The sequence below is a fragment of the Symsagittifera roscoffensis genome, chromosome 4, assembly GCF_963678635.1.
Source record: "Symsagittifera roscoffensis chromosome 4, txSymRosc1.1, whole genome shotgun sequence".
Lineage (NCBI taxonomy): Eukaryota > Metazoa > Xenacoelomorpha > Acoela > Convolutidae > Symsagittifera > Symsagittifera roscoffensis.
The window spans coordinates 1159617-1182016 of NC_087065.1; the positions used below are offsets into that span (position 1 = coordinate 1159617).

Here is a 22400-nt window from a genome sequence, read left to right on the forward strand (position 1 = left end):
GTGGTAGCCAGTACGTCTAAACTCCGTATATGTAACTTTTAACATCCCCCAGATCCAGCTCTCCCTCCAGTTACTCCGCATCTCTTACTGATCTAGTGGAACCTGGGGACGCACTTGTACCACGGGACGCAAACGCACACTCAAACCTATGACACTTCAACATAGAAGAAGATCAATGCGGTTAGACTCTCGGTAATGAAAGAACTGAATTCTTTTTTGTGCCACTAAACGATGGAAAGCAAACCAGAACACCTTAATGCCGAAATTGAAAAATCCTCACCCGATATTTCACTTTTGTCATAATCAATTATTCTACGCATCCTAAACCGTTTAAATACCTAGAATCAGACCACCTCCCATATCCAGTAAACTCCACCTGAATGAACAGCTGATTTTTACTGCCAAAAGACATACATTGTCTGTTAAGCTGACAGGAAAGGCTTACTTACCGGAGAGATTGAGTTGGGCGGTTCAGTGGTTTCATCTTCGTAGCAGTTCAATATTGAAGGGAGTATTTGGCGAATGCAAAGGGAGTTAGTGTGGAAAATCTGTTGGGATGATGGGAACGTTTTGTAGAGCTAACAACTGAGTTAAGTGTGTGGTCCTGAGCAAAGAATTGATATAGGCCTGTACGATGTTGATAGCTTTAAGTCTTTATCTGGTTTGGATAAGGGTACCTTTTTCGAGATTTTTTAACATCTGAGATTGTTCTCAGTCATCGAGGAATTTAAAAAAAAAAGAGGCAAGGCTAAATTACCGAAATGTTTTAAGAGGATGTTGCAAAAGCTATTCGGGCTCAGTGCTCGGGAAGTTTTGCTGTCAGCGATGGCTTGTTTAGCCTATTTTGAGGAGACCGTTGAGCTAGTAGAAAGAAGGAGCTTGATTATTTCGCGTCTCGTACGAAGTAGTTGTCTTAAGTGTGGCTCCTTGCGTTGCTGAATTGTTTGTTCAAAGCTTCTTCTGTCTAATGGCAACTATGATCCAAACGACACCGTCTTCACGTGAAGGATCTGACTGCTGGTTTGCCAGGATGCAAATTCTGTCAAGCTCCCCCACCCACGAGCAAGGGGGAAAGCTCAGAAGTCTCAGATTTTTTGGTTAAGGAGCATCTAAAACCGGGCAGGCTGCTCCGTCTGCCCATCTTCATACTACTACTACGCTCCCGCATGAATCAACCCAGGTCCAAATAAAGTGTCCTCTTGTACCCTTCCCATGAAGCGAACCCAAGCCAGTATTTGGGGCCACGAATGTGGCTGAATACATTTTAAAAGCAATGGCCCTACTTTTTCAAGCGAACACCACAAACTCCTAGCATCTCGAACTTCTCTAAACCCAGCCAAATAGTTTTTAAGAATCTAGAAATTAAATTGTTGTGAGATATTCAAGGCAGCGCCCAAAACTGCTGCCTTTTTAGCGGAAAACTAAATCCAGATCACCTGTTTTTCACGAATTTGAACAGAGAAAAAAAAAGCGGAATCCCTTTCATGACCCCCGCAAACTCAAGGCTAAAGTATGTGGTGGCTTACTAATTGCAATACGAAGTCATAAATTTCTACAATACGAAGAAATAAACATCCCTTGTGACAGAAATAGGGAGGCTATGTGTATATCAGTGGTAGCCAGTACGTCTAAACTCCGTATATGTAACTTTTAACATCCCCCAGATCCAGCTCTCCCTCCAGTTACTCCGCATCTCTTACTGATCTAGTGGAACCTGGGGACGCACTTGTACCACGGGACGCAAACGCACACTCAAACCTATGACACTTCAACATAGAAGAAGATCAATGCGGTTAGACTCTCGGTAATGAAAGAACTGAATTCTTTTTTGTGCCACTAAACGATGGAAAGCAAACCAGAACACCTTAATGCCGAAATTGAAAAATCCTCACCCGAAATTTCACTTTTGTCATAATCAATTATTCTACGCATCCTAAACCGTTTAAATACCTAGAATCAGACCACCTCCCATATCCAGTAAACTCCACCTGAATGAACAGCTGATTTTTACTGCCAAAAGACATACATTGTCTGTTAAGCTGACAGGAAAGGCTTACTTACCGGAGAGATTGAGTTGGGCCTCTCTGAAACAGCGCCAGGTTTAACTGTCAACACAAGCTAGAGATTTCTCTCGGATCTAGTCCTCAGTGCAGCATGCCATCATATCCCCGCTGGCATCCAACCCGCCCCGTCTCTCTCGAAGTCTCGCGTCACACGGAGATTTTAATGATCATTTTAACCATCCCAAAGACCGTGAACAATTAAACCATCTGAATGGAATCTTTTTAAAAAATTTATTCTGAGTTTTGTTTTTATTTCACTTTTTGCACAAGTTGTTCTCTATAGTGTCAAAAAAACTTAGAATCAGTACTTCAACTGATACAGAATCTAGACCCTAAAAATTCCGATTTTTTGCAATTTGTTTTTTATCCACATTGGTTGAATTATCGGTTTATTTTTAATGCGCTAATTTTAAGGTTTTTTGTCGAACGATCTTTCATAATTTGAAAAATTGAATTTTTTGGGAAATTTGGAAAAATGCTGCGGTGTTTTCAAGTGGTCATGTTTCTTAAATTCATTAATTCTCATCGTGTAAAGTGTTAATCGCAAGTGGTATGGCCTGCCTCTGTATTTTTCTTTTGATATAATTTATCTTAAATTGATGTAAAATCGGTGACGTTGAGCATCATATTTGATCAAAAAACATAATGCGTCCCTGGTTATTTCGATTTGTGACAAGATTTCTGCTTTCTGTAATGAGTGAAAATGTAAGATTGTTATTCTAAAAGAGCCACTTTAGTATAATTAGTTTCGTTCAGATTCGATGACTGCGAAGAATATTGTCAAAAAGTTGTAATAACTACTAGAACAAATTAGTGCGTCAAAAGTACAAGTTGTGCTTCAATTTTTGTCGTTTCTTATTGATTTAAACAGTGGCGGACCGGAGATTTTCCCAATTGCGATGCCACATAACATTATACGGCAGCAATATAAACAAAGCACTGTAAGCTATTAGATAGAAAATATGAATCAAGCTACTGTTTCGTTAAAAACGTTTGAAAAAAAAAACCAAAGTTTCATTTAAGTGTCTGGCAAGAATTCAATTTGATGAAGACAGAAATATCAAGATTCACAGACTTCAGCATTAAAATTAGATTCAGAAAGTTAATTGGCAACTAAGTCGAAATAATTAGTTTGACGAAAGCTAAAAAGAAAAAGTTGTTGTCATGAAAAAATCTTGAGCTAGTTTTGAAAATCAAATTTCATATTTCATATACCCCCCCCCCCCGTCCATTCTGGAGAAGCACAAGAAGTTTCAAATAGTTTTTCTTTCAAACGGCGCAGTATTAACTGATTAATCTAGAGGCATGAGTAGAGGCCGAACCCATTTAAGACAATTAAAGCTTTAAAGGGAAAAAAATAGAAAATAACAAGAAACATAAAAGGGAAGCTAAATAGAATCAGGGATGATGAATATACAAGTTACAGGAATACGTGAATAAGTCAAAAGAGTTTTAATTGTAGTGAAAATTACTCAAGTTGGAAAAAAATCCGCTTTGTGGCAGTTAAGCCGACAATAGCAATCATTCAAACGATATAAACGAAATACAAACGAAACGTACACAGAAACGAAAATACAAACGAAACGTACCAAAAGGAAATTTTTTTCAGTTTGAAAAGAAACACATCTTGACCGGAATCGAACTCAGGATGTTTGTCGTCCCAGGCATAGACTTTATCTCTAGACCAAGTGTACCCCAGAAGATGTTGAATCAAAGTTTGTAGGGGAACTAAGCCGACCGATTTGGATTGCCGAATATCCAAAAAGCCGAAAAACTGATTTATAATTAATTTTACTTTTTGATTCAAAGTTTTCTAAGTTCTTTTATACGCTTTTTGCATAAAAACAGACACCGACATAAATCCAATGAAAAAAACTGGGAAACTGAACCGACAGTGCTTGAGTTACATTGTTTGTTAAGCTGACAGGAAAGGCTCACTTACCGGAGAGATTGAGTAGGGCTCTCTGAAACAGCGCCAGGTTTAACTGTCAACACAGGCTAGAGATTTCTCTCGGATCTAGTCCTCAGTGCAGCATGCCATCATATCCCCGCTGGCATCCAACCCGCCCCGTCTCTCTCGGAAGTCTCGCGTCACACGGAGATTTTAATGATCATTTTAACCATCCCAAAGACCGTGAACAATTAAACCATCTGAATGGAATCTTTTTTAAAAAATTTATTCTGAGTATTGTTTTTATTTCACTTTTTGCACAAGTTGTTCTCTATAGTGTCAAAAAAACTCAGAATCAGTACTTCAACTGATACAGAATCTAGACCCTAAAAATTCCGATTTTTTGCAATTTGTTTTTTATCCACATTGGTTGAATTATCGGTTTATTTTTAATGCGCTATTTTAAAGGTTTTTTGTCGAACGATCTTTCATAATTTGAAAAATTGAATTTTTTGGGAAATTTGGAAATATGCTGCGGTGTTTTCAAGTGGTCATGTTTCTTAAATTCAATAATTCTCATCGTGTAAACTGTTAATCGCAAGTGGTATGGCCTGCCTCTGTATTTTTTTTTTGATACAATTTATCTTAAATTGATGTAAAATCGGTGACCTTGAGCAACATATTTGATCAAAAAACATAATGCGTCCCTGGTTATTTCGATTTGTGACACGATTTCTGTTTTCTGTAATGAGTGAAAATGTAAGTTTGTTATTCTAAAAGAGCCACTTTAGTATAATTAGTTTCGTTCAGATTCGATGACTGCGAAGAATATTGTCAAAAAGTTGTAATAACTACTAGAACAAATTAGTGCGTCAAAAGTACAAGTTGTGCTTCAATTTTTGTCGTTTCTTATTGATTTAAACAGTGGCGGACCGGAGATTTTCCCAATTGCGATGCCACATAACATTATACGGCAGCAATATAAACAAAGCACTGTAAGCTATTAGATAGAAAATGTGAATCAAGCTACTGTTTCGTTAAAAACGTTTGAAAATTAAAACCAAAGTTTCATTTAAGTGTCTGGCAAGGATTCAATTTGATGAAAACAGAAATATCAAGATTCACAGACTTCAGCATTAAAATTAGATTCAGAAAGTTAATTGGCAACTAAGTCGAAATAATTAGTTTGACGAAAGCTAAAAAGAAAAAGTTGTTGTCATGAAAAAATCTTGAGCTAGTTTTGAAAATCAAATTTCATATTTCATATACCCCCCCCCCCGTCCATTCTGGAGAAGCACAAGAAGTTTCAAATAGTTTTTCTTTCAAACGGCGCAGTATTAACTGATTAATCTAGAGGCATGAGTAGAGGCCGAACCCATTTAAGACAATTAAAGCTTTAAAGGGAAAAAAATAGAAAATAACAAGAAACATAAAAGGGAAGCTAAATAGAATCAGGGATGATGAATATACAAGTTACAGGAATACGTGAATAAGTCAAAAGAGTTTTAATTGTAGTGAAAATTACTCAAGTTGGAAAAAAATCCGCTTTGTGGCAGTTAAGCCGACAATAGCAATCATTCAAACGATATAAACGAAATACAAACGAAACGTACACAGAAACGAAAATACAAACGAAACGTACCAAAAGGAAATTTTTTTCAGTTTGAAAAGAAACACATCTTGACCGGAATCGAACTCAGGATGTTTGTCGTCCCAGGCATAGACTTTATCTCTAGACCAAGTGTACCCCAGAAGATGTTGAATCAAAGTTTGTAGGGGAACTAAGCCGACCGATTTGGATTGCCGAATATCCAAAAAGCCGAAAAACTGATTTATAATTAATTTTACTTTTTGATTCAAAGTTTTCTAAGTTCTTTTATACGCTTTTTGCATAAAAACAGACACCGACATAAATCCAATGAAAAAAACTGGGAAACTGAACCGACAGTGCTTGAGTTACATTGTTTGTTAAGCTGACAGGAAAGGCTCACTTACCGGAGAGATTGAGTAGGGCTCTCTGAAACAGCGCCAGGTTTAACTGTCAACACAGGCTAGAGATTTCTCTCGGATCTAGTCCTCAGTGCAGCATGCCATCATATCCCCGCTGGCATCCAACCCGCCCCGTCTCTCTCGGAAGTCTCGCGTCACACGGAGATTTTAATGATCATTTTAACCATCCCAAAGACCGTGAACAATTAAACCATCTGAATGGAATCTTTTCAAAAAAATTTATTCTGAGTTTTGTTTTTATTTCACTTTTTGCACAAGTTGTTCTCTATAGTGTCAAAAAAACTCAGAATCAGTACTTCAACTGATACAGAATCTAGACCCTAAAAATTCCGATTTTTTGCAATTTGTTTTTTATCCACATTGGTTGAATTATCGGTTTATTTTTAATGCGCTATTTTAAAGGTTTTTTGTCGAACGATCTTTCATAATTTGAAAAATTGAATTTTTTGGGAAATTTGGAAATATGCTGCGGTGTTTTCAAGTGGTCATGTTTCTTAAATTCAATAATTCTCATCGTGTAAAGTTTTAATCGCAAGTGGTATGGCCTGCCTCTGTATTTTTCTTTTGATACAATTTATCAATTTTCTTTTGATACAATTTGATGCAACATATTTGATCAAAAAACATAATGCGTCCCTGGTTATTTCGATTTGTGACACGATTTCTGCTTTCTGTAATGAGTGAAAATGTAAGTTTGTTATTCTAAAAGAGCCACTTTAGTATAATTAGTTTCGTTCAGATTCGATGACTGCGAAGAATATTGTCAAAAAGTTGTAATAACTACTAGAACAAATTAGTGCGTCAAAAGTAGAAGTTGTGCTTCAATTTTTGTCGTTTCTTATTGATTTAAACAGTGGCGGACCGGAGATTTTCCCAATTGCGATGCCACATAACATTATACGGCAGCAATATAAACAAAGCACTGTAAGCTATTAGATAGAAAATGTGAATCAAGCTACTGTTTCGTTAAAAACGTTTGAAAATAAAATCCAAACTTTCATTTAAAGTGTCTGGCAAGGATTCAATTTGATGAAAACAGAAATATCAAGATTCACAGACTTCAGCATTAAAATTAGATTCAGAAAGTTAATTGGCAACTAAGTCGAAATAATTAGTTTGACGAAAGCTAAAAAGAAAAAGTTGTTGTCATGAAAAAATCTTGAGCTAGTTTTGAAAATCAAATTTCATATTTCATATACCCCCCCCCCCGTCCATTCTGGAGAAGCACAAGAAATTTCAAATAGTTTTTCTTTCAAACGGCGCAGTATTAACTGATTAATCTAGAGGCATGAGTAGAGGCCGAACCCATTTAAGACAATTAAAGCTTTAAAGGGAAAAAAATTGAAAATAACAAGAAACATAAAAGGGAAGCTAAATAGAATCAGGGATGATGAATATACAAGTTACAGGAATACGTGAATAAGTCAAAAGAGTTTTAATTGTAGTGAAAATTACTCAAGTTGGAAAAAAATCCGCTTTGTGGCAGTTAAGCGGACAATAGCAATCATTCAAACGATATAAACGAAATACAAACGAAAATACAAACGAAACGTACCAAAAGGAAATTTTTTTCAGTTTGAAAAGAAACACATCTTGACCGGAATCGAACTCAGGATGTTTGTCGTCCCAGGCATAGACTTTATCTCTAGACCAAGTGTACCCCAGAAGATGTTGAATCAAAGTTTGTAGGGAACTAAGCCGACCGATTTGGATTGCCGAATATCCAAAAAGCCGAAAAACTGATTTATAATTGTTTTTACTTTTTCATTCAAAGTTTTCTTTTGAAGTTCTTTTATACGCTTTTGCATAAAAACAGACACCGACATAAATCCAATGAAAAAAATTGGGAAACTGAACCGACAGTGCTTGAGTTGACAACTATGACGTCGAAAAACCATCACCTGAAGAAATGATATCGAAATCGTAGATATAGTTTTTATCAGTAGTTACTGAGAAGCAGCGGGTAATGCAGCAGTAAGAATTAATATCCATTATTTAAATTCAACCTTTCAAGAAATTGAGTATCTCAGCTGCACAAATGCTAGCGGCACAAGTTATTCAGTATTTTTGAAAGTCGCTGTTAGCCCGAAAAGAGTGTAACAATGTAGTGGAAGCAAATGTCTGGTAAATTTTCTCGTGTTATTTTTCTGGTGTCATTTTTTAGTCCACCGTCTGGTATCTTCAGATTGTCGCCCATGACCAACGGTGCTTCAAAGATGGCAGCTGCCTCAGCAGGCTGTGGCTGGTCAGTGCTTAAATGGGCCACAGGAACCAACTTCGCCATCCAGCTGGCCGGCTTCTCAATTGCCAACTGGTTCAAAACTGAGAAGTTCTTCGACCTGACTGGAGCCATGACCAACATTGTGGTGCCTTCCATGTGTTTCTTCATGGGCAGAAATAATCGCAGCTCCAGGCTGTTGGTTTGTAAAATCCAATACGCTTGTGTAGTGCTCTGGGCTGCCAGGCTGGGCTCTTTCCTGTTCTACCGCGTGATGAAAGATGACGGCGACCGCAGATTCGACAAAATCAAAAAGAGCACCGCTAGCTTCTTCGCCGCTTGGATGGTGCAAGGCGTCTGGGTTTCCCTGATTTCACTTCCCACATGCTGTATGTTTCTCATGCAGAAGAATATTCCAGTGCGACCAGCCCCTGCACACATACTTGGATGGTCAATGTTCGCCGTCGGATTCCTTCTAGAAGCTGTCGCCGACCAGCAGAAATTGTCGTTCAACTCAAACAAAGAGAATGAGAAAGAGTTCATGAGGTCTGGGCTGTGGAGTTTGAGTAGACATCCGAACTACTTAGGTACATAAGCAACATCAAGTCACTTTCAAGAAACATGCAACTGCGTACATCATCTCGTGAATAAATGATAGTAAGCGTGTGTGCTGCTGAGTGGCGAACGTTTTTACTAGCTACTATTGTTTTTTTTTTATCAGAAATAGGCTCGAATGATATTTTTGAAGGTTAAATTCATTTTAACTAAACTAAAAATAATTGTATGTGGAAAGCGTGTTTTGTATTCGCCAAAAATTAAATTTAGATCATTCAGTCAACATCATAAAGTATCCAACCAGACCCAAATACATTCTTCCGGGTTGTTAGTGTAGATGTCCTGGAATAAGTGGTGAAGCTTTGTTGTATGTTCCTCTCAGGCGAAGTGATTCTGTGGTGGGGTCTGTACCTCTCGGCTGTGGCCTCCACTCGCTGCAGATTTTACCGCAGCTCCATGCTCATCAGTCCCCTCTTCGTCACCTACTTGCTGGGCGTCTTCTCCCTCAACATGCTGGAGAGATCGAGTGAAAAGAAGTACGGATCTCACCCGGACTACCAGTCCTACAAGGACACAACACGCAAGCTCATCCCCTTCCTGTACTAGCAGGCCAACTATAGATTTCAACTTCCTGTACAAGCAACAGCACAGAAAACAACTCATCTACTGACGTCTCGTCTGAACTTTATTTTTTGTGATAATAATTTTATAAGCTGATCTCTTATCTTCACTTTCATTAATATGAATTCGATATTGCCAGAGTTTTGTGGAAAAAAGTTTACAGATTGACTGTAGAGTAGTCGTCTCTTGCGGTTTCTGGTTGTTTAGCAGCAATACTGATAACGAGGTCCGGTGGTGTATCACGCAAGTTACGTTTACATGTGCCTTTGGTCAGTGTCTTTGGTCAGCCATCTTCTCTTCGATCTCAAATTATAAGGTTTATTAAATAACTAATTGAAGAATTTGCATGAAATGGCAAGCAAGTATTGTGGTTCCGGAAACCACTTTTTTCCTTTTTGCGGAAAAGTTCTAGCTGCCCAAATTGAAGAAAACCATTCAAGAAACCCTGGATGGAAAATTACTTTCCTGATTTGTCCCGGTGAGTTCCGAGCACCGTCGGTATTTAAAGAAAATATCTAACATGGATTGCTGTAATATTTGATGGGTTTGTAAATTCCGCCTCAATTCTAATCGGCTTTGTCTGCAGTTCATGTTTTAATTATATTGATAAGTAAAGCATGAAAGAATTTATTTCTTATTGTTAATGGTAAATATGCATTCAACGAGAATTTAAACCTGAAGCACCAGAAACAGTGAGGGGACAGTTAACGACCCAATTGAGTTACAGAGCAATGCCCGTTTTATCAAATGAAATACGAAATTTGAGATCTGAAAACAAAAGAAAAAAAAAATTTAAGTTTAAATAAACATAAGCAGCAGATTTATGGCTTTGTCTAGACAAGTTAATGACAAAGCCCAAGCTTTGCATCAATATTTAAAATCATTGTTCAATCATAGTCGGTATAAAACCAAGATAAATAAAAAAAGTTTAAATTCACTTATAGCTTCTGAAACTAGCTTGTCGTAGGCACCCCTATTCGGTTTCAAAAACAAAACTTTAACTTGTTCACTTTATGGTTACTGCTTCTACTATCTGTGTCGCATCCCTTGTAGCCTCTCAGTCATCAGTACAACTGATTGGGGGCTGAACGGTCAGTAGACTCCTAACTGAGCCCATGAGGCAGTAACCAACGATCAAGCACAAGTGTGGTTTTCAAAATGCCGAAGACGCCTTGAAAACCATATATAATAGTATATTTTAAAAAACTTGAAATATGCAGGCACTCCACATCTCTCATTCTCCGGCATTATCCTTGCATCCAAAAAATTGTCAACTAAAGCCAATTTGATTAGCTTTTCATTGATTAATAAACAAATCGTTGAATATCTGAATTGAACTTGATCAAAAATTTTTGGAATTAAGGAAATTTGTCTTAAGTATCCAACCAGACCCAAATACATTCTTCCGGGTTGTTAGTGTAGATGTCCTGGAATAAGTGGTGAAGCTTTGTTGTATGTTCCTCTCAGGCGAAGTGATTCTGTGGTGGGGTCTGTACCTCTCGGCTGTGGCCTCCACTCGCTGCAGATTTTACCGCAGCTCCATGCTCATCAGTCCCCTCTTCGTCACCTACTTGCTGGGCGTCTTCTCCCTCAACATGCTGGAGAGATCGAGTGAAAAGAAGTACGGATCTCACCCGGACTACCAGTCCTACAAGGACACAACACGCAAGCTCATCCCCTTCCTGTACTAGCAGGCCAACTATAGATTTCAACTTCCTGTACAAGCAACAGCACAGAAAACAACTCATCTACTGACGTCTCGTCTGAACTTTATTTTTTGTGATAATAATTTTATAAGCTGATCTCTTATCTTCACTTTCATTAATATGAATTCGATATTGCCAGAGTTTTGTGGAAAAAAAATTACAGATTGACTGTAGAGTAGTCGTCTCTTGCGGTTTCTGGTTGTTTAGCAGCAATACTGATAACGAGGTCCGGTGGTGTATCACGCAAGTTACGTTTACATGTGCCTTTGGTCAGTGTCTTTGGTCAGCCATCTTCTCTTCGATCTCAAATTATAAGGTTTATTAAATAACTAATTGAAGAATTTGCATGAAATGGCAAGCAAGTATTGTGGTTCCGGAAACCACTTTTTTCCTTTTTGCGGAAAAGTTCTAGCTGCCCAAATTGAAGAAAACCATTCAAGAAACCCTGGATGGAAAATTACTTTCCTGATTTGTCCCGGTGAGTTCCGAGCACCGTCGGTATTTAAAGAAAATATCTAACATGGATTGCTGTAATATTTGATGGGTTTGTAAATTCCGCCTCAATTCTAATCGGCTTTGTCTGCAGTTCATGTTTTAATTATATTGATAAGTAAAGCATGAAAGAATTTATTTCTTATTGTTAATGGTAAATATGCATTCAACGAGAATTTAAACCTGAAGCACCAGAAACAGTGAGGGGACAGTTAACGACCCAATTGAGTTACAGAGCAATGCCCGTTTTATCAAATGAAATACGAAATTTGAGATCTGAAAACAAAAGAAAAAAAAAATTAAGTTTAAATAAACATAAGCAGCAGATTTATGGCTTTGTCTAGACAAGTTAATGACAAAGCCCAAGCTTTGCATCAATATTTAAAATCATTGTTCAATCATAGTCGGTATAAAACCAAGATAAATAAAAAAAGTTTAAATTCACTTATAGCTTCTGAAACTAGCTTGTCGTAGGCACCCCTATTCGGTTTCAAAAACAAAACTTTAACTTGTTCACTTTATGGTTACTGCTTCTACTATCTGTGTCGCATCCCTTGTAGCCTCTCAGTCATCAGTACAACTGATTGGGGGCTGAACGGTCAGTAGACTCCTAACTGAGCCCATGAGGCAGTAACCAACGATCAAGCACAAGTGTGGTTTTCAAAATGCCGAAGACGCCTTGAAAACCATATATAATAGTATATTTTAAAAAACTTGAAATATGCAGGCACTCCACATCTCTCATTCTCCGGCATTATCCTTGCATCCAAAAAATTGTCAACTAAAGCCAATTTGATTAGCTTTTCATTGATTAATAAACAAATCGTTGAATATCTGAATTGAACTTGATCAAAAATTTTTGGAATTAAGGAAATTTGTCTTAGTATATTTTAAAAAATTAGCTCCTCTGTAACTAAGTGAAGCTCTTTGAAATTTGCTATTGAAGTTTGGAGTTTTCATAAAGTTAAAAGTTGGCCATATACGACGGTTTATCAAATACAAAGCTCATGAAAAAGTTTCATTTAACAAGCTCATTTAAAAGAGTGTCGTCCTGCTATTGATCGCAAGACAAGTTTGAGGAGTTCATACACATGCAGCTCGTGAATTGTTAGAAATTTTCCATCATTAAAAACTTGTCGAATGATTTCATGTTTTATTTTGAAAAAAAATCAATCGAATATTTTATTTTTAGATAAAAAAGGGGTAAACAGTTTGTGTAGGAAGTGCAACCATACACCAATATTCACTATTGAAAAATGGGCCTAATATTAGAGCCATAATATTCAATCATAAGCTTAGGTCTTATGAAATTAATGTGAGAATTAAATGATAATTTAGCATCTACATAAACACCAGTGATTGTAGTACATAAAGTCAGTGATTGTAGTACATAAAGTCCAGTGATGTTTGTGTCGTCGGCAAATAGAAAAACTTCGCTAATTTTGCAGAATTTTGGTATGTCGTTCAAATATAAGAAACAGCAGATCCCAAAGTGTACCCCTGTGGGACACCACCTTCCAGATATCGCCACTTTGATCGCGTTTCACCAATTTGGACAACTTGTTTGCGGTGCTTCAAGTAACTTCTAAACCAAAGTAATTTTTTTCCACTGACACCATACATATCTAACTTATCAAAAAGAATACCGTGATCCAGTGTGCTTTTTTAATCAAGAAAAACTGTTCTCTTGGATGATTTAGTTTTTTCTAAGCGACATTTCTCTGTTAATTCGGCAATAGCATCAATAGTACTGTGCTTTTTTTCGAAAACCAAATTGTTTGATAAAAAAAGTGATTTTTTTCAAGATAGCTGTACACTCGCTTTCACATTGCTCGTTCAAATACCCTACTCTAGGTTACAAGAAGTGATATTGGTCAATAGTTACTGACATCCAGTTTCGATCCTGCTTTATATAAAGAATATACTACCGCTTGAGCCAGAGCGGTAGGAAAACATCCTGATTTAAAGGATATTTCAATGAGTTTTTTCAAGTACAAGTTAATAGGTAATGAGTTTTTTCAAGTACAAGTTGAATAGAATTTTGCCCTGCGAAATACAAAGTAATAATTCACCATTTTTGCAGTTTTTTGCTAAATGAAGCACCATTTTTCGCCGTCAAATAGAACAAGAATTTTCCGTTTAAAAACGTAGATCGGACGAAGTCATTATGGTTGAGATAATTTATTCTGAAAGTAAAAACAACTTGAGAGCTGTTCTGGGGTAGACAGCTGAAGTTTTGATGATTACTGTTTTTGAATATTTCCAAATGTTATATAACTTTTCTTACTTTGTTGTGAGCGAGCGTTGTGTATTTTTTAGTACGACTCTGCTTTTCTTCCAGCCTTATTCGCAAATAAAAGTGCGCATGTGGTGGCTGTCATCACAATTTTTAGTATTGGAAATTTCATAGATTCTGTTATCTACTTTATGCATGGCTAGTGTTTGATATGAGTCCGTGGCTGAGAGGTAAAAACATAAGATTCTAAATCTCGAGGTGGCATATTCGAATCCAGCCGAATGCATCATTGTTGCCAGTGCGAGGCTTAAGTCTACGTTTTCACTTTATAGAGCTGCTTTTTTGTCGTTTTATCGCTAGTTATTGCGAAATGCAGCTTTGCTTAAGTTGTTATTTTCTTTTTTTTTTCGAAGGAACAGTGAAGATGGGATGGTAAATTTTAGATTCTGCGTATATGCCTGCAATGAGCTTATATATTATATAATTTAATTTTTTGGTAATGGTTTCTGGTAGTTCTTCAAAAATAGAGGAATAATTGTTCGGATGAATTAATTTTTTTTGGGTCCCAGACATTAACGGTTTTTTTTGTCAGCTCATAAAGATAAACATTTGGTGAACATGGTTCGTCAATTATAAATAAACTAAAATTGAACAAAATGGCAGAATCAGAACAAGGACAGTTTTGTCTCGGACACAAATGTCTCATAAAATTTCAAATAATTGGATTATTTTGTCTGGGAGACAATTGTCTATGCATCAATTTTTCTTAAGTTAATTAATCCTGATTTCAAAGTTCCTGATTGAATTAGAACAGCCAGTTGTGTGCAAATAGCGCAAAATGTTGACCACTTTTTATTAAAAAGCTTAGGCCTTTTTTATGCGCGGTAGGATAAAAAGAAAGAAGGCAGTTTAGAGCGCTAGAACAACAATCATAAGAATTTACAGTTGTCTTCAGAAAAACAAATAACCAACACTAAATTTTTTCTCATTTTTTGCTGTTTTCAATTACTTAAACCCAAAATTGTTATTGCCCAGCGCTAAGTGAAGCTTTAATTAATAGATTTTCCTGAGCTCAGAAAAGTGTTTTCTTGTAACAAAAGTTACTCGCTGGCTTTACTCCTGCAAATTACAAGAAAAACTGAAAATTCAAATCATTTTTTTTTCGTTGAAATTAATATTTCGCTATTTTTCAAGGTTCAAATGATATAATTCTAAAAACAATTTGCTGTTTTTTGGCACCTGATTTTTGTGAGCAAAAAACAAACTAATAGGAAAAACATAGTTCCTTGCCATTTTTTGGGTCGAAAAAAACTAAATTTGCTAGCTAAAAAAAGTTCATTAATGACCAAGTGAATTGCAGAATACAGCTGTCTTCAGAGGTACGAAGGTATTTTCGGTCAAAGGGCTTTTTGTATATTACATGGTTTGCTTTATCTTTTGTAGCGACCACGAAAGCGTGGAAAAAATTTCTCTCACGAAACGAGACTTACCAAAAAAATTGTTAAGCACCATGCTTGGCTTCCTTTTTAGTTCTAAAGTTCTTTTTCGAGTAAACTGGGCTGATTAATTTTGCTTGTCAAACCGATTTGCAAATCGATGTTCTAGCAGATTGTCATTTCATGTTCTCTCGCAAATTGCTTTCAGACCACTAACTAGAACTGGAAGACATTTCACTCCCGTTTCTCAAACCATACAAAAGTTGACAATTTCTGTCAATTTTTAATGATAATCTTTTTTTCATCTTTTTTTTCCTTCAAATAAACGCTCCTTTTGATACGAGATCGTTTTTTACATTCTTAGTTGCTCATTTTTGTGTTCAGTTCACCTGTTTAATTTTGTTGCACCATATACATAACAACAGGGCTAAAGTCCAATTACTGCTGAATGTTATAAAACAGGCTTTTGCGGTTGTAGTCATTTTCGAAGAAAGTGATGGAATACTTGTCCTCGGCCTAGGTTTTTTCTTCAAGAGGGTTTGTTTCGACTTCAGTAATTCGTTTTAAACAACTATTTACAATTATCTGTCGTTTGAAAAAGATCTATTTTCTGAGTTAAATCATATAAATATTTCAACTTTATAAAACAACTTTATATTTCAAATTCCAATTCAATGGAGGACATCTACTTGCTAGGGCTGTGTGAAGAATTGAAATACCTAATCGGTTGATTTTAGATTATTAAATTGAACTGTACTAAAAATTAACTGATTTTGAAGTTTCAACACAGAAGTGAAGCTGAGCTTCGCACTACTCGCAATGCAAAAATGAACTATTATGGTTAAAAACGCATAATAGACAAATCAAAAATTAAAAAAAAAACAAAAAAAAAGTTCTTTTGTCAAAAAAAAAGTTTAAAAATTTCCAAAAACCTTTAAAAAAATCCGAAAAGCTAAATTGAAAAACCGAACTTTCAAAATCCTTTCTGAGAGTACTAAGCCGACACATTGAGCATTCAGACAAACACAGCCGAAAATTTTCAGTTAGAAAAAAAAGACAATTCACGACTAGATTCGAACTACTGGGCATAGTTGTCTCTAACAAGGGTGTTACCGCTAAGCCACATGCGCAGAGTTGTACGTGAATTTGAGTTTAAAGTTGCAAAGCCGCTGACAATTTCTTTTGCTCGCCAAATGCATCAAAATCAGGTGACAGGCGATAAAAAATAAACCGAAAGTTCTTAAGCCGATTGAAGGAAAGAGAAAAAACCAAACAAAAACAGATATTTTGAAACAAGAGTATTTTTGAAACAGATACATTGAAACAAGTAATTTTACAACCAACATAAAAAAACAATGGTTGCGAATTCACAGAATCGGATATGACCACCAATTCGAGACATCCTGTGAAAAGATGACTTGTGAATGAGTCATCCCGTGAAAAAGCCTAGTACCCGGTTGCAACACTCTTGCTAATCGCAAGGGTAATTATTAGGGTATCTATTAAAAAAATCTGCGTATCAGGGAGTATAAGAGTATCAAAATCTGCCACTATTATGCTTTCAGAAAAACTTTTGGGCCAATGCGGGAATTATCCTGAGCAGTGCCTTACACAAATTGTCGCGCCTGAATGTCAGGATGTTCCTTTTTCTATGAGAAAACCTAAACAAACTCGAAAAGTCTCGATGTTTTCGAAAAAAGAAATTGAAATGATGATAGCCCGCATTGACTTGAAATAGAAGTTGAACGTCTATGAATCCCATTTTTCTACTATTTGATACTTTCGTTGCGTTGCTGGTCGACAAACTTATCACTTCATTCTAAAACACAGAGGCGAAGCAGAGTTTGGCATCACTTGTGATACAACAAAAGAAAAAAAAATCAAAAATGTCAAATAACTAAATTTATCGTAATGATTTAGGTAAGTTTTGAAACAAAAACATTCCAAAACAATAGAATGTGAAATTAGCATCGGTAGATGACTTATCCAGCGGTAACAAAGCTGAAATCACCTTGACAGAAAACTTTTCAGCCGAAAAAAGTCAACAAGACTCATGAAAAGTTAATAAGTCCCCTTCACCCTCAAAACACTCTATTTCACCCTCAAAACACTCTATAACAACTTTATTTGCTCATCAAACGAAACAATATGAGACAACTAAGCCAATATAAAATAGACCAAAGCCTGCTAAGCCCAACAAAATGAAAAAAAAAATCCCAAGAAATATAAGACCAATAAAAAGATATAGGCCCCCCTCACCCTCAAAACACAGACACGCACACCCACCCACAAACACACACACACACACACACACGTTTTTTTCGCAATATGAGCCCGATAAGCCGATATAATATTGGCCGAAACCTGTCAGGCCGAAAAAGGAAAAAAAATCCGAAAACAAAATTCTTGTCATGAAAAACTTGAAATATAATTTCTATTAAAATTTTTTAACATTTTGTGCAATCCAGGGTTGAGCATAATAAAAAAATTGTGTTTTAATTGAAATGATTTGAAATTAGGTCACTTAGTCAATAAAAAATAGGCCGAAAATATTTGGGCAGAATAAAATTTTTAAGCGAAAAAAAAGAATTACATACGATAGAGGTTTTAAAAATTACAAACAAACGAAAGCAGAGTGTGTGTGTGTTTGTTTGTGTGTGTGTGTGTGTGTGCGTGTGTGTGCGCGTGTGTGTGTGTGTGTGTGTGTGTGTGTGTATTTAAGTAGTTTATCCCCTAATTGTTGCGAGAAACTTATTAAATAGTTTCATGTGATGTGATACGCTCATAATGGTACGCTTGTAAGAAGAAGGCCCGGTACGGGATTTTAGAGACAAGCTCGTCAAGCCGCGATACACCCCCTCTACCCGGACATCCCCGCCGGAACCTCCACCCGTGAAAAACCAGGTTGCAATCGCTTTAATTTTTTTTAATGTGTTTTTTAAATCTATTTCTCTACAATCCATTTAACAATCTATTCTTTCTCTTGTTTTGTCTCTTTTGTACCCTGTTTAGTGAATGTCCGTGCCAAAGTACAGGCCCAAGTGTTTACCCAAGTGGAGCAGGAAATTGGTAATAGGAACCTCAAGGACCAAGAACTGCAGCCCCAAAGATGTCGGAGCCACAGTTCACTCGTACAGAGTTGCAAAAATAGCCGACCTTGCCGCTATTGTCTCGCGGTACCCCTCGTAGAAACTGAACTGTGTTACTATAGTAGCAGGCTTTAATGATAACTCATCTACGGTTTCAGACTTTGCTAATGATTGGAGATTTTTAATAAATTTGATAATTCATAAGTTTAACCCAAATGTGCTTATTATCCCCGAAACCATCCTCTCTGCAAACAATCACTTCATGAACAGAAAACTTGGTGCTTTAAATAACTCTTTGTTTTGCTTTATTAATACAGTTTACCACTCAAGAGTTCGAATCTTTTCCTCCAATCTAAACGTAATTTTTAGTGCTAATATGTTTTGTAAACAGACCGGAAACTTGTATATATTCACCATAAATTTACCCTCCTCGCTGCCAAATTATGGCCGATCAAACGCACTGGCCTATTTGCAAACCCCACCTCCGAAAAGGAGGCATATGGTGTGTCATTTGCAAAGCATACATCCATGTCTCATCTAGCGAAGTGCAACCATACACCAATATTCACTATTGAAAAATGGGCCTAATAATAGAGCCATAATATTCAATCATAAGCTTAGGTCTTATGAAATTAATGTGAGAATTAAATGATAATTTAGCATCTACATAAACACCAGTGATTGTAGTACATAAAGTCAGTGATTGTAGTACATAAAGTCCAGTGATGTTTGTGTCGTCGGCAAATAAAAAAACTTCGCTAATTTTGCAGAATTTTGGTATGTCGTTCAAATATAAGAAACAGCAGATCCCAAAGTGTACCCCTGTGGGACGCCACCTTCCAGATATCGCCACTTTGATCGCGTTTCACCAATTTGGACAACTTGTTTGCGTTGCTTCAAGTAACTTCTAAACCAAAGTAAATTTTTTCCACTGACACCATACATATCTAACTTATAAAAAAGAATACCGTGATCCAGTGTGCTTTTTTAATCAAGAAAAACTGTTCTCTTGGATGATTTAGTTTTTTCTAAGCGAAATTTCTCTGTTAATTCGGCAATAGCATCAATAGTACTGTGCTTTTTTTCGAAAACCAAATTGTTTGATAAAAAAAGTGAGTTTTTTCAAGATAGCTGTACACTCGCTTTCACATTGCTCGTTCAAATACCCTACTCTAGGTTACAAGAAGTGATATTGGTCAATAGTTACTGATATCCAGTTTCGATCCTGCTTTATATAAAGAATATACTACCGCTTGAGCCAGAGCGGTAGGAAAACATCCTGATGTAAAGGATATTTCAATGAGTTTTTTCAAGTACATGTTAATAGGTAATGAGTTTTTTCAAGTACAAGTTGAATAGAATTTTGCCCTGCGAAATACAAAGTAAAAATTCACCATTTTTGCTGTTTTTTTGCTAAATGAAGCACCATTTTTTGCCGTCAAATAGAACACAAGAATTTTCCGTTTAAAAACATAGATCGGACGAAGTCATTATGGTTGAGATAATTTATTCTGAAAGTAAAAACAACTTGAGAGCTGTTATAGAGAACTATAACAGAGAACTATAGAGATTTAAATGTTATATAACTTTTCTTACTTTGTTGTGAGCGAGCGTTGTGTATTTTTAGTACGACTCTGCTTTTCTTCCAGCCTTATTCGCAAATAAAAGTGCGCATGTGGTGGCTGTCATCACAATTTTTAGTATTGGAAATTTCATAGATTCTGTTATCTACTTTATGCATGGCTAGTGTTTGATATGAGTCCGTGGCTGAGAGGTAAAAACATTAGATTCTAAATCTCGAGGTGGCATATTCGAATCCAGCCGAATGCATCATTGTTGCCAGTGCGAGGCTTAAGTCTACGTTTTCACTTTATAGAGCTGCTTTTTTGTCGTTTTATCGCTAGTTATTGCGAAATGCAGCTTTGCTTAAGTTGTTATTTTCTTTTTTTTTCGAAGGAACAGTGAAGATGGGATGGTAAATTTTAGATTCTGCGTATATGCCTGCAATGAGCTTATATATTATATAATTTATTTTTTTTGGTAATGGTTTCTGGTAGTTCTTCAGAAATAGAGGAATAATTGTTCGGACGAATTAATTTTTTTTGGGTCCCAGACATTGACGGTTTTTTTGTCAGCTCATAAAGATAAACATTTGGTGAACATGGTTCGTCAATTATAAATAAACTAAAATTGAACAAAATGGCAGAATCAGAACTAGGACAGTTTTGTCTCGGACACAAATGTCTCATAAAATTTCAAATAATTGGATTATTTTGTCTGGGAGACAATTGTCTATGCATCAATTTTTCTTAAGTTAATTAATCCTGATTTCAAAGTTCCTGATTGAATTAGAATAGCCAGTTGTGTGCAAATAGCGCAAAATGTTGACCACTTTTTATTAAAAAGCTTAGGCCTTTTTTATGCGCGGCAGGATAAAAAGAAAGAAGGCAGTTTAGAGCGCTAGAACAACAATCATAAGAATTTACAGTTGTCTTCAGAAAAACAAATAACCAACACTAAATTTTTTTCTCATTTTTTGCTGTTTTCAATTACTTAAAGCCAAAATTGTTATTGCCCAGCGCTAAGTGAAGCTTTAATTAATAGATTTTCCTGAGCTCAGAAAAGTGTTTTCTTGTAACAAAAGTTACTCGATGGCTTTACTCCTGCAAATTACAAGAAAAACAGAAAATTCAAATCATTTTTTTTTCGTTGAAATTAATATTTCGCTATTTTTCAAGGTTCAAATGATATAATTCTAAAAACAATTTGCTGTTTTTTGGCACCTGATTTTTGTGAGCAAAAAACAAACTAATAGGAACCCGGGTTGACCTCCATAGACCGAAAATGCTTATCATACAATTTCATACACTTAGTCTATGGAAAAATGCTAGTCATACAAATTTCATACATTTCTGCAAAATGAGTTTAATCAAATTTCAAAGGTGTTTTTTAGTTGTTTCGGTATCGAAATTGGTATCTTTTCATAAAAAAAAGGAAAAAAATGGTATGAAAAAAAAATGCTACTCATACAATTTCCATATATGGAAATTGTATGATTAGAATTTTTTTAAAATTTTTTTTATGAAAAAAAAGCTTTGAACAATCAATTCAACTGCTGGCAAAACATTTAAGCGTTTTTTGGGCTGCTACGACTGAAAACGTTGACTTTTCTTTATTTTTGTTTTCTGAAAAAAAAACACTAGTCATACAATTTCCATATATGGAAATTGTATGACTAGCATTTTTTTGAAGGCGACGACAAAAATTATGGTTGAGATCATTTATTCTGAAAGTAAAAACAACTTGAGAGCTGTTATAGAGAACTATAACAGAGAACTATAGAGATTTAAATGTTATATAACTTTTCTTACTTTGTTGTGAGCGAGCGTTGTGTATTTTTTAGTACGACTCTGCTTTTCTTCCAGCCTTATTCGCAAATAAAAGTGCGCATGTGGTGGCTGTCATCACAATTTTTAGTATTGGAAATTTCATAGATTCTGTTATCTACTTTATGCATGGCTAGTGTTTGATATGAGTCCGTGGCTGAGAGGTAAAAACATTAGATTCTAAATCTCGAGGTGGCATATTCGAATCCAGCCGAATGCATCATTGTTGCCAGTGCGAGGCTTAAGTCTACGTTTTCACTTTATAGAGCTGCTTTTTTGTCGTTTTATCGCTAGTTATTGCGAAATGCAGCTTTGCTTAAGTTGTTATTTTCTTTTTTTTTTCGAAGGAACAGTGAAGATGGGATGGTAAATTTTAGATTCTGCGTATATGCCTGCAATGAGCTTATATATTATATAATTTATTTTTTTTGGTAATGGTTTCTGGTAGTTCTTCAAAAATAGAGGAATAATTGTTCGGACGAATTAATTTTTTTTGGGTCCCAGACATTGACGGTTTTTTTTGTCAGCTCATAAAGATAAACATTTGGTGAACATGGTTCGTCAATTATAAATAAATTAAATTTAACAAAATGGCAGAATCAGAACTAGGACAGTTTTGTCTCGGACACAAATGTCTCATAAAATTTCAAATAATTGGATTATTTTGTCTGGGAGACAATTGTCTATGCATCAATTT

The 22400-nt window shown here is 35.9% G+C and overlaps 1 protein-coding gene across 1 annotated transcript; it reads left to right on the plus strand.

Moving 5' to 3' along the window:
- Positions 1-8128: 8128 nt before the first annotated feature.
- On the plus strand, positions 8129-9491 carry LOC134844508 (uncharacterized). The gene is made up of 2 exons (XM_063861219.1): positions 8129-8769; positions 9120-9491. The coding sequence occupies exons 1-2, from the start codon at positions 8160-8162 to the stop codon at positions 9341-9343; spliced, it is 834 nt and encodes a 277-aa protein (XP_063717289.1). The 5' UTR covers positions 8129-8159; the 3' UTR covers positions 9344-9491.
- The last annotated feature ends 12909 nt before the right edge of the window (positions 9492-22400 follow it).

Bases quoted from the DNA above. Each gene is read 5' to 3' on its own strand.
- LOC134844508 (XM_063861219.1), top strand. From the start codon at position 8,160: ATGACCAACGGTGCTTCAAAGATGGCAGCTGCCTCAGCAGGCTGTGGC. The intron at 8,770-9,119 runs GTACATAAGCAA...TGTTCCTCTCAG, and splicing joins TAGACATCCGAACTACTTAG to GCGAAGTGATTCTGTGGTGG.